The following is a 15,969-nucleotide window of genomic DNA, read 5'->3' on the forward strand; positions in this document are numbered from 1 at the left end:
GCAAGGGATTGCGATTACATTCATTAATATGAATGTTTCGAATAATAAATCAATTTAAAGAAGATTGTAAAATTAAATATGTTCTCTCACAGAAACACAAAGTGCATATAAATCAAGTGCATTTTAAAATTTTCGCTGTTGGACTACAACATAATAGTGTATCAAAACAAAGATTACCACAACCCATATGTTAACCGTAGGTCTTTAACAACAACAAATGCACCAAGAATTGCAGCCCTATAAGTTTTAAACTTCCTTGCCTTTTCAAAAACGTCCGCCACAGACGGAGTGGGCGCGCTCGCAGGGATTTTCCTTTTCTGCGCTGCATTCCTCTCATGTTCAGCACATCGATCGAGACGTTTGGATTTCAGGTGATAAATTAAACCCGACCTGGAGACATTCTTTGCAAATCGCTATCCGTGTGTCTTTGTCAGATTTACTAAAATACATCCACACCGCGGACATGTTGGCCTTTCCACACAAACTCGTACCGGCCGCGGTTTTCGCTTGCGTCATCACAACATCCTGTTTCCGCCATGTTGTTTCGGTGACAAAAGTCTTCCGGCCGGAAACCGAAAATGCACTTTTGGGCCATTTTCGGCCGAAAATTTTCGGTGGCCGAATATTCGGTGTATCGGTGTTTGAAAAATAAAGCCTTTATCATTTATTATATGAATTTACTGTTTTTGTTGTATTTGTTAATTAAGCACTTATTATAATCATATTTATTTATATCAAGTATTTGAGTATTTATTCATGCTGTAAGAATTTGTTGCTGTTAAATTTAATATTATTTAAGGTGATTACAGCTATATTATAGTGAGCTATCAATTATTAATTGACACCAGCTTCAACTGTTTTATAGCAGAAGCTATAATTGTTGACAAACATAAATAAACTCTTAAAATGTCCTATTTCCTTTACAGTGTGCTTTAAACAGTAAGGGTTTACATACTATTTTTACTACTTTTTGGGCAATAATCAGTACACGCATACATGCAAACATAAACATCTATCCTAAATAATTACAATGCATAAGGCAGTGTGCTTTGTACATCAAAAATAGCACTTGGAATAGCATTTGGGGATATCAGAAAAATAAGATGCTGATGAAAATATGAATGTGTTCATAAACAGGGCCAAAAGCTTACCTCTCCATTGAGGAAACAGTAGAGAACAGCTACCACAAAGCCCTGAGGAGGAGAATGGAGGCCACAAATAACAGAAAATCAGCTTGAGATAAAAATACGCTTTTATCCTTAAAAATAAGAGCATCTTTATCAGAAAAATCCCAGGGCATATCAAAAAGATGTGTTGACAGCTACAAAGATTCAGTACCTGGGAATTATAATGAGGCATCAAGAAAGTGTAAGACAGAGGTGTCCAAACTGTTCCACAAAGGGCCGTGTGGCTGCAGGTTTTTGTTCCAACCAATCAAGAGCACACAGTTTGACCAATCAACTGTCTGAAGACTGAGATCAGTTGATTAAATGAGTCAAGTCTGGTGTGCTGCTGCTTGGTTGGAACAAAAACTTGCACCCACATGGCCCTCTGTGGAACAGTTTGGACACCTCTGGTGTAAGACATGTCTACCAATCTGTAAACATCCTCTGTGAAAGAAAATGGAGCACCCAATAATTTTCCTTTAAAGATTTTTTTAAATCATTTTTCTGATTGCAGATGTGTCAATACAGAACATTTTATTTTATAAACATTTGTTGCTTCCATTAAAAAACATCAACATCAAGGCCAACTGCTGTCTTCAACATTTACCGTAGGTGTATTTAGATCCCTGCATAGCTGTGGATAGTGAGAAGACAGGGTTTGAATATCACTGTCGGTCTCCTTAAGAGCCTCTTTGTGTCCTGTATACTCAGATGATTTATTATCCCATTATGCTCTCTCATTCATCATCTGCTGCTTCTCTTTAATTAAAACCAGCCGTTGGAGGAGCTAAGAGCCTACCTGGAAGGATCCCAGTCCCAGTTCAAAAACCAGCCTCTCCCTCTTGCTGACATCTTCAGGTGAGAAGGCGAACACAGTGTAGTGAATACCAAACAGAGGGATGAGCAGGAGGGTGGAGCGCGCCAGACGCCTGTGCACACACACACAACACGAAATTTAACAAAACGGAGGTGTAACACAGACACCAATTAAAGTCATTCTAATGTGAACGATGTGTTTCCTGCTGCTGGTCATCTGGATGTGATGCCACTGATGCAATGTCATGACACAGTTTCTGCCTATTGATGTGACCTAGTCCTTTTATATACAGTCCCTGTTTTTAGTTAAACCACACATTTAAAAATGAATGCTTTTTACATTTTTTTTTACATTTTATTTTTCTTATTGTCTTGTTTTCTTATTATTCCACTAAAAGACCAAAACCAACAATGAACTGATCCTTCTAAAGCCACAGAGCTAAACTGTGATCCAAAAACTATTAAAAATATATTGAATGAGCTGCAAAGCAGCAATGAGTGACCTGTTCCTTCATTATACTAAACATGGGTACTGTGGTTTATTTTCAGTTATTCCCATAAACACCAACTTGCTGCCAGAAATACTCACTAGAGCACCAAATATGTATTAATTCGCAGATGAAAATAGTCATAACATAAACATGCAGCATTTACTCCTGTCTGAGTAACATATACTAAAATCCACAGTGCCCAGCTGTTTCAGGGAACCACTGAGCCTTTTTTAAAACTGTACCTGTACATTTGTATGTTTTTAAAAGATTTTTTCTATAAGAAAAAATCAGCTTAGGGCTGAGCGCAACCAAGTAGGCAATGAGTGACGGACTAACACATTGTTGGCTTTAATCTTTTTGGGGATTTGTTGACCAAAAAAAAAAAAGGTTACCATTAAAAAAAATCTGATCAAACACATGATTGCTGACATGCAATCTATGATTGTAGTCCCACAAATAGACAGAAATACACAATGAAGACACAGCAGGTGACACCTTAAAAATGAGGGACATAAATGTACAACACAGTGGTTTTTACAGTGCAGTCCAATGATGCCCAGAGGTCTTAAGGGATGAAACAACGCCTTTGACTGTGAAATGTGAGAAAATCAAATGTAGATCAGTAAACTGTCTCTCCACAAGAACTAGAAAAACTTATCAAATACAACAGTTGTATCGTCCACAGTGGAGACATCCTTTGGTTTGACATGTTAACCAAGTGGTCTTATAAATACATATAACTTAATCTCCAGTTGTAGGGGCCTGTTTCAAACTTCTGATGAGCCTCTCTTTAGCTTTAGACTAGGATAAGGGTAAGAGTTGGTGTTAGGCATGTAGCCGTGATGGTTAAGGTCAAGGTTTGGGTGAGGGAACACTTTAGGTCAATGAGGGTCCTCACAGGTACAGAAGTACAAACGTGTATGTGAGAGAGAATATGCATGTGGGAGTTCAGACCATTTAAAAAACACTTTAAGAACCCATAAAGTAAAACACACACATAAACACATGTGGTCAACATAGACAGACACACAAACATGAGTGTCTGAGGACAAACACACACACAAACACACACACGCACACACTTACAGCGTGATGGTGGATAACTCTGACATCCTGCACGAATGCTGAACAGCCTGTGTGGGCTCACTGAAGCATTTCTGAGCACAGCTGCTACACAGCACAAAGACAACACAACAACACAACAAAGACAGTGTCTTTAGGGACACAGACACGCAGTCTCGCACAACACACACTCACACACATCTTCACACTTGGTCACGCATGTACAGGTCTAAGCAACAGATGAGAATGACATTATCTGCAGGGCCTCAAAAGACACTATCCTGTGGGAGCAGAACAGGAGTGATGTCTGGCTACAGTACAACTCCATAATGAGGCTCAAGCTTCCTGCCAACAGGTACTACGAATGAATCTGTTCTGAAAAGTGTCTAGGAGGACATATCAGAAATTTAATGATAAAAATTTTGAAATAAAACAGTTTCAAGCAGTATTTAAAGGGACAATGCCGAATGATCCAAGGGGCAAAAAAAGGAAGGTAAATCAGAGTTAGTGTCTAGTGTCCAGGGTGTCATCTGGTGTCTCATTAAAGAAAAAAGGCTGGCGTTATTCTGTCTTCTTCTTGTTGTCAACAAATCCCAGAGACCAAAGACCAAAACCAACAATGTGTTAGTTTGTTCCTGCTGTACATCTTCAAAATAAGTTCACAAATTCATTGCTCAGTCATTTCCTGAAACTACTGGGCCCTGAAAGTGTTTGCAAATGCTATTTAAATGTGAGTACATGGTGCATTTTGGTGGGACTATTTTCATCAGCGGATTAATGCCTTTGCAGGGGCAAAGGAGCTCTATGGCACACATGAATAAGCTAAATGAGGCTTTAGATACACAGGCAAACTTGTTAGTAAAATCAATCATCATTGTTGGTCTTTTCTTGGAATTTGTTGACAATAAGAAAAATGTAGAATATCACCAGACATCCTTTAAATAAAGGTAAATAACATTTCTTTTACAGGTTGGTTATGTGCACAGTGTACTAGAAATAACAAAACCATGTTAATTATCTTATTTCTATAATGAAAATCCTTTTAAGTAAGATATTCTCCACCCACACTCTCACAACTTTGACTTTTCTGAAGACATGCACCACTCGTGTGAGCGAATTTGTTAACTGTAACTTACAGGTAAATGCTTGATTCGTTCCCTCCGATATCAGGGGACTGCAGCTTCTGGACGAGGATAATGATAATTCCAATGAAAAGGACAAAATTGATCTGTGGACAAAAAAAAAAAGAAAACATAAATAAATCTGTCATGAATTCAATTCCAGAAAGGCAAACAATTGCTGAGCATGTGCAAAAATGAATACACAAGAGAAACCGAATGAAGAAATCAGCATCTGCCATACCATTATAGATGCTACAACTGGTCCTTTGATCACCCACCAGAGGGCAGTGTTCTCATTTGTATCCCAGCATCTGTAGTTGGAGGAGGAGGAGGAGGAGGAGGTGCCTATCAATAATCATTCACTTTCTCTCCACACTTGGTAATACGTAGCACCATACAGTAAATCAGTCAAGTGGCCATTTGCAGACTTAGGGAGGGAAGGGTCAGAGGGGAGGGGGAGGATTTAAAATGGAAGCAAGCATTATAACTTAGATTAAAAAGATAGGATTAATTCTGTTTCGAAAAATCAGTCCAATTTTTTCACTGTACATAGTGTTTGCTTTCATACACTTATATATTAACGTGCCCATTATGTACAGGATATAATGAAAGTCAAAGATGTAGTTAAAATTTGGGAAATATACAAGGGCTTGTTTAATGAATTTGCATGTCGAAACACTGGTAACTCGCTCACTTAATCTCAAGCAACACATGATTTATTGAAAGGAAAAGCGGCAGAATTTTACATACTATAAATACTGATTCATTGTACAGTGAACAAGTCAGAAAAATAACTGGTAAATGAAATGATCATAGAGGTGAAGCAGAAAATAGAAAAGTACAAGTACTTTAGAATTGTACTCAAGTAAAGTACTTGACCAAATGTACTTTCCACCACTGGAATATGAAGAAGAGTTGGGACATACCCAGTGTCATGAAAATGAAGCCTGAGAACTGCCCAGACAGTCACACAAATGGTGGGAGTTCCTGTAATAACAGTGGTTAAAAACACACTATGTGTCATAATTACAGCACTTCTCTTTAGTGAAATCATACTTTTAGAAATGCCAACATATACTGAAATAACAGATTCAGATGTTAGTGGTTGTAACCCTATTTATAATGTGTTCATCTATAGAAAGATCAGATAAAAGATAATTATTACAGGCTGTAATTAAAATCAGCAGAGGGAGAACACAAAAATGCTTGTCTCAAGATGATACTTCTATTTCAACTCTATTTCGCTATTCGGTATTCAAAAACATTTATTGGCAATTCTGAATGAAATCCCAAAGGATTTGGCAAATAAATAGATATAAAATTGTGGGACAATTTTATATCTATTTAGAGGGACAATCTTTCTCCCCATTCCTTTATTTATTTAAAAATCATTTCTAAAAATCAAATTTACTCAAAGACAGGAACAAGAAAACAGAATTTTGACAAATAATATGAGAATAATATAAAAATAAATAAAATTTCCACTTTCCACCACCAATGACAGTCAGTCAGAAACAGACACTCACCCCATCCTACTATGGTGTACCAGTAGAAGTATCGTCTCTCAGGAAAGAATGTCTCCACCAGTAAAGTGAAGAGATACAGGCCTTCAATGAACAGCCAGAAATAGTTGGACATGACACAGTAATGGAAGAAAACCATCACTGCTTTACACGCTACCTGCACAGAGAAACACAAGGGGGAGATGCATTGGTGCGGCAAAGGCAGAGAGACGTTTTTTTTTTTTCTATGATTTCACATCGGTATTGCTCATGTTAAACAATCCCTTTAGGGTATTAGAAGTGTGACAGAAGCTCCTGTCAATTCTGCAACAATATCATAAAACTGGTATAAAAATATTAAAGGCACCATCAGCCATTTGTTGGATCTTAAAAAAATGGAGAATCATTAAACATGTTTCTTAAAAGAATAGTTGGAAAATTTGGGAAGTGTGTCCATTTGCTTTCATGTTGAGATTTAGAAGAGGATACTACTCTCAAAAATTATATGAAACTGTAGCCAGAAAACAGTTAGCTTAGCTAACGTGCGAGCAGCTTGTTGCTGCTTCAAAATGTATAATCCATGTTTACCCCTCAGGCTTTATTTTAAAACCTCAAGACAATAAATGTCAGAGTGACAAATGTCCTTATTCCCGTAAATTGCAGTGTAAACAGAGATTGTTGTCACTGGGGTGACAGGGCTACAACACAGCGCACTTTACTGTGGTTTCCCCTAAAAAAGTCTGCATGAGATGATGAATGTTCAAACTATGTCTCTAAAATTTCTCAGCCAACAGGAACAACCCTCCTTCATGTCAGGTGGACTGCAATCTCATGAGTTCATGTTAATGAATGGAGTCCATATTCTCAGCCAATTACAGCACTGATCTGATTCCCCGTACTGCCATGTCATGATGGTGACCTCTGATTGCCATGGCGACAGCAGTAAAGTAGAGGGTTTGAAAAAAAAAAAGGGCAAAGTAACCATTGATATGTTAATAGGAATCTAGTAGAAGATTTCCACTGGCCTTGCTGAAGCCATTAGCGTACCTAATTGGGTTTATTTATCATGCCTGCTTAACAACAGTGAGCAATGTGTTGTTACCAGACAAAGGCTAAGAGCTTGTTCTGCATTTGTAATCAGGGAGTATTAGTCATCTAATTGCGTGTTTACTTTTTGTAAAATTTGCATGTGATTGAAGTTCTTTCAAAGGTGCATATCAAACAGGAAAGACTGCAGAGGGTCTGTTTATGAAACTCGCTTTAAATCTCAAACAGAACAGTCCTGATCATACGTTTTATTCTCTAAAATAAATGGCAGCACTTCGACAAAACCCTTTAATAATGCTCTCTGGAACCGATTAACCAATAATCTTGACATCATTCTGCTACTGCCAATACTCCGTAAACGTCCTATACCAACTTCAAACCTGCCAGCAATTATTTTGTCCGAGAAGGGATCATTTAGAATAATAAAGGCCTCATTTTGCAATTATCTGCTTCAAATTTAAATTAATGAAATAATTAGCCTTGAGAATTGAAAAGACCCCTTCATTTATTCATGAATAACCAAACAAGCAGTTATGGTTGTTTTCTTTTCTTGATGATGAAAACCGTTGTCCTCAGACAGTGTGTGCATTGCGGAGTCCCCAAGTAATCATGCAGTACATGTACATGAATAAGCTGTGTTTACTGACTGTGTGTACGAAGCAGTGGTCGCTGTCTTCCTGAGCGTACAGCACACCATCCTTGATGAAGACTGAGATGGCTCTCAGGATGAAGGACACAAACAGATTCATATGAATGAAGTTTCTGGTGCAGTGGAGCTTCCTGGAGAGAAGAGAGAGAAAATATATCAAATCTTATCTTGTTTTCACACTTAGAAGTACATAAAATCAATGTTTGAAAATGCAGCTGGGATAAAGTAATTAATTAACAAGGTTTTAATTATGTTTTAACCTTTGGACCCTTTGGTTGTTTTTACTCGATTTTCCTTACTGTACTCTGAGTCTTAGTTCATTTCCCTGAACCCAAAATAACATTTTCAAATTACATATTTTGTTGAAAAAATAGCCTAGAACCGAAGAATCTCTTGGCTACTATCACATGATAGTAACAGAGAGATGGTCGCTATTTTCAGACCGATAATTGCAGCAAATCCTCACAAGCTGGAACAAGTGAATATTTGACATTTGTACTCCAAAAACGACATTCAAGTAATAGGTTTCTGATTCGTCTTCTATTGAGTGACCAATAGGGACATGGAAGCCATTTTGATAAGACTCTTGATGCTGTGCAAAAATATACTGACATCGTAGAACAGAAAAACAAAATCTTTAGTTTGTCACTCTCTACAAATTTTCTTCTTTTTTCTTCTTATTTCCATTTGGACTGACAACAATTTGAGTTTGAATATTCAAATGCTAAAAAAAACATGTCTAAACATGCTTAAATGAAACCTATTTCCCAGCCACATTGTGACACTCACCTGAATCTGCACAGAATAACCATAGCTGTAGTCAGAGACACCAGCGATGTGCTGTAGCCAACAGTGTACAGGGCCTTGACCGACGCATAGTACATGTCCTAGGGTTGCAGAAAAAGAGTTAGTGTATGTGCTTGTGATAAATATAGTAGGAAATGTAGATGAAACAAAAGAGGACGTACAGGTACGGGGGAGTTGTCGTAGAAGAAGCAGACATCCACATAGTGAGGAAAAGGGTCAGACCAGCCGTCCTCGGTACAGTTACGACTGACCTTTCCCATTTCTGAAAGTACAGCACATCTCTAAGCTGAATCGAGCGTCATTTAACTGCATGAAAATTATTTTAAAGTTCAAAGGAGAGACAAAGGCAATCTTTTGGTTCCACTCACCATCCTCAGGACCCATGAAGTCGTGGAAGAGCTCTGGACAGTTGACCACCACAACCTCACCAACACTGGCTGCCTGCCAGCAGGTCAGGTTGTCCCACATCCACGGGCACACTGAGGGGCAGAGGATAAGAGAAACAGAAACATGAGGTCAGTGTGAAGCTCCTACACAGCATTTTTGCTGTTATAACACAGAGGAAATGATATCGACAGAAATTAAATTAAATTGAGCCGAATTAAATTTAATTTATGTTAACTCAATTGGAGATAACACCGTTTCATTTCCAAAGATATCTTTTCTTTTCTTTTCTTTTCTTGACACCCACATGGACAAAACTATTGGTAATACAGAAGCAGCTTTCAAATCACTTTATCTCTCTTGACCACTTAACTTTTTTTTTTTTTTTGGCCACTTGGGGGCAACAGAAACAAGTTGTGAACACAACATTGGCATAGGTATGTTTTAAGTTTATATAACTTGTTAGCAGACAGTTGCTTATTCATAAATCCAGTCACAGAGCAAAGTTATCATTTGTTTGGAGATGAGTCTCACTCTCTTTTTGCTTGCTGTTTTGGTCTCCACCAAAGAGAAAAATCTGGCTCTTTAGCTGATACATATTCCATTATTTTCACCAGCTAGTCTCTAACTGTGTCTGTCCGATGTTTGGTGTTTCACAGGAAGAGTGGATTTTTAGAGCTTTTTCTCTGAATCAACCTAGTGGAATGCAACAACAAAAGAAAACCTTAAACTGATAAAAACAGGGGAAAAAAAACCCTGCAGCCTCACAGCAAGCCACCACCTACTCTCCCCCACTGCTGACCAGTGAAAGTCATTTTACCTTCCCAGCCACACCTAACTTGAACCTACCACCTGCTCATATACAAGGCATTGAACCTTTATTTGCACCGATGAGTGCACCAACCTTCAAAATCATCAAAATATAATTTGATCTGTGAACTGTTTTACCTGTCCTCAGTTCCCAGTCCTTCTCGGAAAAAAGGATCTTTGCAAACCTGTTGTCACTGTCCCTGTCCACTGATTTAGCAGCTGCTCTATTCCAACATCACACGAAGAACAGCAACAGAAAAATACATAGTGTACACACAGTAGGGCTGACGCCTTTAACTCATCATATCCATGTGGAACAAAAATAAAAGTACACATCAATCAAGCCTCTGTTCTGTTATTGATTTAACTTGGATGAAAAATGAACACATTAATTGAAACACTGGACTAAAATGAATGAACATACACACACGCTGCTGCTTTTGGCAACAATGATCAGCTCCTTGTCTTTCCTCTAATTCCTCTAATTCGGGTTGGCTCCATGTTACTGAGCATACTGTCAGTATTTTTTTTTCCACCACACTCTGATTAAATTTAACCACTAACAGATTTTCACAAAAAAAACACAGAACTCAATTCACCTTGGTAAGATTACGGCAAAGAGATTTTGTATGTTTAACCTGTCATATGGAACAAGGTTCCAAAATGAATTAGCTTTTGGTTTAGTTTAGCTCAAATAAATGGCAGATTTATTTATACACAGGTGCCATTTCATTAGGAACATCTAGCTAAAACTAATGCAGTCTAATACAACAAAAAAAATGATAACCTTCATGAAGGTTATCATGTTAGTTTTTTTGTTGAAGCTGTTTCAGAGAGGTGTAAAATAGGTGATTTGACTGTATGATCATTTTTGAGGATGTGATTTATATATATATATATATATATATATATTTATGTTTCTACCCATCTCTCAGTATGACAGAACAGAAATCAAAAGCACCAAGAATGTCACCCTCCAAAATGACTGTAAAGTTGAATCAACACGCCTCTAAAACAGTTTCAACAAAAACTGAACATAGTAGCCTTCATGAAGGTGGGGTTTGCTGCAAAGTTGTAGTATCAGTGCTTCAGCTGTAGGCACTCCCAATAAACTGGCAACTAAAGGTATATATTTAAAAAAACTTTAATGTTTAGGAGATCACCGTACTCCATGTGACATACAATTTCGTCTGTTTACCCGATACGATCCACCCATCTGGAATCCCAAACAGGTTGAAACCAAACATTACGAAACCCAGTTCGATCTTTTGTTTTGTTTTTTTTGTGTGTAGTTTTCCCTCTATACATCTGCCTCAATCTTTACCTGACTCATGCTCACTATAAATCTGACATCCTTTATTTTCAGGGCTGCTATCACAGCCTTGATTTCTCTGTCTCTGTTTTTCTTCCATGTCCTTAATCTTCAGCACCTCCCCGTCTCTCCCCTCTTTCTTTCACCATCTCTCTAGGTTTACCACGCTGTTTATGCTTGGGTGGTTTTATAGTGCTGCAGAGGCAGGTACAAGTCTGATTTTTTGTCTTTTCGCTCACACGCATTTGGAATGTTTTTGAGTAAATGTGCATCTGTGTATGTGTTCCTGGACATGCATGTGTGTGCGTCTGTGTGTGTGTGTTTGCAGACCTTTCTCTATTCTGCTTGGCTCTCTAATCTGTTTTGGTTCTGTCTGGTGAGCCGGACACGAAGCCAATTACCTTTTAAAGGGCAAATCGGAGCCAAATGAGCCGCACTGAGCTCCAGAGGTAACCGGCTTAATAAAGCACTCTGTCTGCATCACTGGCTATCTCACACAGGATCCACAGTATACTACTGGGCGTGAAACACACAGAATAATATCTACACACATACTGCACATGCATGGTATAGAGTACATGCTCACAAACACAGACAAACGGATTCACGGGATGGACAAACTTTTTCATCAAAGTTGACTGGATCGAAGGACTGAGTGAGATTTCATTTTTATAATTTGAGTCTGAGGGTGCAACTGTAGCAGAATACTGATAAAAAATTCACAGCTAATTTCTCACATATAGCTACACGTCAAAGTATTTTTAAACAGTTGTTTGAAGGGAAAAACATGTCATGAGGTCCCAGAAAAGATCTGCATCTGGATGCAATCCACTTATTTTCAGTGCTAACTAATGTGCCAATTATTTTCTTATTTAACTGATCAACTGTTTGGTCTCTGAAATGTCTTAAAATAGTGAAAAATATCCATGACAATGACTTCCTAAATGCCAAAGTGCTATCATCAAATTGCTTGTTCCAAACAAATGCCCAAAGCAGATAATTAAAGGTAGAGAAACATTAAAGATATTTAATTCAGAACGATAAAAAAGAGAAATTAAGCAAATCATCTCATTGGAAAAGTGAGATCAGAAAATGTTTTGTGATTAGTTGTCAGTTCATTTTCGGTCTATCATCTAGTTGATTAACTGAATGGTTGTTTCGGCTCTAAATTTAAAGTCACTCTAAAAGGAGAATTTAGTGTCCTTTTCTGTTAGGTGACATGCTTAAGTGCCAAAATCTGACCACTAATTTCAATCAAATTCATTCCCATTTAGCATTGGAGAAACTGTCAGATGAAGATGGTTTAGGTCAGAAATACTTTGCTGAATTCAGAACGATAAAAAAGAAAAATTAAGCAAATCATCTCATTGGAAAAATGAGATCAGAAAATGTTTTGTGATTAGTTGTCAGTTCATTTTCGGTCTATCATCTAGTTGATTAACTGAATAGTTGTTTCGGCTCTAAATTTAAAGTCACTCTAAAAGGAGAATTTAGTGTCCTTTTCTGTTAGGTGACATGCTTAGGTGCCAAAATCTGACCACTAATTTCAATCAAATTCATTCCCATTTAGCATTGGAGAAACTGTCAGATGAAGATGGTTTAGGTCAGAAATACTTTGCTGAAACACTGTGCAGGTCATTTTATAACAACAATTCATTTTGCAGTTTCTAAATTCAGCTGGGTGGTGATTACAGCACTTGACAGCAAATCATTATGTAGCGATTTCACACGGCCTGCAGATTAATCTGAGGCCAGAGTACCTCAATTAAAAATATAATAACAAATCATGAAATATGCTTTTAGAAATGGACCTTGATAAATTAGAAAACGGAATAATTGTCTGACCCAGCTAAAACAGGCCATTTCTTACTTCTTGTTTCCCTGTCCTCATTTTTCTTTTTCCTCTTTCTTTGCTTTTTCTCAAGCCCCCAGTTGGATTTCTGCAAACCAGGCGTTTTTATCTCCTAATCAAGGACTTGCTGTCAGCAGAAACACTGGACGGTTCCTTTTAAAGGGAAGTGGGGGAAGGCAGGGATCAGTTAAAGGGTCGGGGCAGGCCAACACGTGTGACCGTGTGGTCTGAAAATGGACAGCTCAATACAGAAATAAGGAAGTCACACATGTTGCACAGAAATTACAAAATAAAATGCAGAATAATTATAAATGCCAGTTTCAACTGCAAATAAATTACGCACAAGTTCTTTAAAAATGAGACCTTCATTCTGACCCACCTCAGAATGTCAGACTTGATAAAAATACACAAAACTTAGATAAAAACACATTACAAGATCTGCAGGAAGACTGTGGGGCCGACCTTTAAGATCTACAGATGAAAAATGAGCTGAACTCACAGCTCCAGTCCTCTTTAAACCTGTTATCTTACGCTCCGAATCTTTTACGTTTCATGTTTTTTTCGAAGAGCTTGCGGCTGTCAGTGAAACCGTGAGTCACAATGCAGTCTGGGAGATGCAGTCTGATGCGCAACTTTCGAGCAGCGGGAGACCTGCAGCAGTCGCTAATGAAAACCACAATCCATAGCCAAGAAAATAATTGCTTCCAGGAATCACATAGCAAGTTTCCTGTGTTTTTGGAAAAGGGGCATGTGGGAAAAATGTGAAAGCAGCTCAGCGTGACATTACAGGCAGACATTTGGTTTGTGAACTGCATATCACTGGATGGTTGTCTGTGCTGCATAGCAGCCTTCCAAGGTGAGGTATTTGTAATATGAACATGATATAAAGCTATACTCATCTTTCATCCTTACATGTTCCTCTGTGACCTTTTCAAAACCGCTTGGACAGATTGATAAATGCCAGATTGTTGAGTCTAAAAAAAGCCTGTTTTTGATTCATTCCCGGAAAGTTGCATGACTTTCATCAGCAGAGCTGTGTTGTTTGACCGATCCAAGAAGTAAACTATTTAATCAAAGCAGCGGAGCCATGAACACCAGAGGCTTCATGCCAAAGTGTGCAAACAGAAGGATGTAAAAACAGACGTACACATGAAAACCCATAAATCCTCACTTACCTAATTCAAGGTCATCGCTGGGGTTGTGCAGCGCGATCCTCTCCATGCATTTCTCATGTTCACGCTTGATTATACAGTGGTCAGACTGTGAGGCCACCTGGAGAAAATATGCAAACACACACAACGTCACACTACATACTGACCATACCGACACACTACACCAGGGGTGTCCAAACTGTTCCACAAAGGGCCGTGTGGCTGCAGGTTTTTGTTCCAACCAAGCAGAAGCACACCAGACTTGACTCATTTAATCAACTGATCTCAGTCTTCAGACAGTTGATTGGTCAAACGGTGTGCTTGTCATTGGTTGAAACAAAAACTTGCAGCCACACGGCCCTTTGTGGAACAGTGTGGACACCCCTGCACTACACCACTGAGAAAAGGCCTAAAAGGTTTTAAAGGCCTTAATAAGCTTCTTGCCAAGGGGTACAACTTAAATATAAAATGATACTGGTTGTTTGATAAGAGGTTACTTGTTGTGCACACATGCTTATGGGAAACTTACTAGCTAACAGTTGTTTATTTACACACCTAGAAAGATTATAATTTATTTGGGTTTGTACTTCTTTCCACCAGGTGAATTTATTTCCTTTTTTAGCTTTCTGTTGAGCAAGACCACTAAAAACAACTAACTAATCCTGTGTTCCTGCATTAACTGTTTTACTTTCTATTGGTGCATTAAATATTTGTCAAAGCATTTAAAAGTCTTTTTTTTTTTATCATAATCCCTCTCCCTTCTCATCTTTTAAAATGTTGAAATATATTTGATGACTCATCCTGCACCTTGAGTAGTATACATTGAATTTATCTAATCACACGTGGTTTGGGGCGACTAGCTAACCCTTCTGATCATTAGATAGCTTGTGGGTTGTGATAGCTAGCTGAGTGATATCATGGGTGGGTATTCAGCCATTAATTTAACAAAAAGAGTTTTAATTATATCTTTCTTGTTCTCCACCTCCTGATTTAACCAGGCGGTGATCGAGGGAGTTTGTTGACAAATTGTGTTTCTTCAGAGATTTGCTTTTTCATATCCACTTTTGAGTCATCAAATCAAATCCCTGGGCAATTTTTTATCAAATCCCTCTCAAATTTGCAACCCACCTCATATTCTTATTCACTTAGTAATTCATCAAGATAAGAAAGCTGAAAACACTCTGAATGCCATTTTGCTGTCAGTATAACCGGCCTAGAAAGAAAACACTGTGGAGTAACCGGTGTTGTCTGCTTCTGCGGTGCAGGCAGGGAAACTATTTACCCAGAGGTAGCAGAGTTACCGTATATCTGTCAACTCTCCTTCTTGCTCTCTTAAGGCCAATCTCTGTTTTGCACCCTTAGCTTTCTTGCACCCTCCTCTTTCAGTCTCCCTGTGAAATGATAGGTGTAATATGTCCCAGCCCTCTGAGCCATGGCTGACTCATCACTCCATCTCTCTGCCCCCCCACTATGAATTCACTTCAGGCCTCGCTGCCTAGATAAGATAGGGCATCGACCGACGGTGAAGATGCCCTAAGATTCACTTTCTTTCTCTATCAGGGTGCACGTGGACTGAATTTTAAAATATTGCATGAATTATGTGAAGCATCATTAGAGCTATCGGCTATTATCTGGTGTGATTCCATTTCCAGACAACACACAAACAGTTCCCGCCTCATCATGATGGCTAAAAAAAAGAGATACTGAAGGCCTCTTTTGTTTCATATTGTTGATGGTGTTTGATATTATTTAATGAAACAGACACTGGCATTGCTAGAGAGAAGGATCTCTTTGTACCC

General features: G+C 38.3%; 1 protein-coding gene across 4 annotated transcripts in view; it reads right to left on the reverse strand.

Moving 5' to 3' along the window:
• The window catches only part of LOC121192562 (pituitary adenylate cyclase-activating polypeptide type I receptor-like), a 54,742-nt gene that overhangs the window by 5,293 nt on the left and 33,480 nt on the right, over positions 1 to 15,969 (reverse strand). For 2 of the 4 annotated variants that reach the window (XM_041054296.1, XM_041054294.1), the window contains exons 3-14: positions 14,195 to 14,291; positions 9,030 to 9,140; positions 8,823 to 8,923; positions 8,644 to 8,741; positions 7,853 to 7,985; positions 6,183 to 6,336; positions 5,583 to 5,643; positions 4,898 to 4,967; positions 4,672 to 4,763; positions 3,560 to 3,643; positions 1,966 to 2,095; positions 1,152 to 1,193 (exon numbers count right to left, since the gene is read on the reverse strand). In XM_041054296.1, the coding sequence (XP_040910230.1) occupies positions 1,152 to 1,193; positions 1,966 to 2,095; positions 3,560 to 3,643; positions 4,672 to 4,763; positions 4,898 to 4,967; positions 5,583 to 5,643; positions 6,183 to 6,336; positions 7,853 to 7,985; positions 8,644 to 8,741; positions 8,823 to 8,923; positions 9,030 to 9,140; positions 14,195 to 14,291 (1,173 nt within the window). Of the gene's footprint in view, positions 1 to 1,151; positions 1,194 to 1,965; positions 2,096 to 3,559; positions 3,644 to 4,671; positions 4,764 to 4,897; positions 4,968 to 5,582; positions 5,644 to 6,182; positions 6,337 to 7,852; positions 7,986 to 8,643; positions 8,742 to 8,822; positions 8,924 to 9,029; positions 9,141 to 13,037; positions 13,173 to 14,194; positions 14,292 to 15,969 lie in introns of those variants that run through there. The other 2 variants (XM_041054298.1, XM_041054297.1) reach the window with 2 other exon arrangements.

Source organism: Toxotes jaculatrix, chromosome 14, assembly GCF_017976425.1.
Source record: "Toxotes jaculatrix isolate fToxJac2 chromosome 14, fToxJac2.pri, whole genome shotgun sequence".
Taxonomy (NCBI): domain Eukaryota; kingdom Metazoa; phylum Chordata; class Actinopteri; family Toxotidae; genus Toxotes; species Toxotes jaculatrix.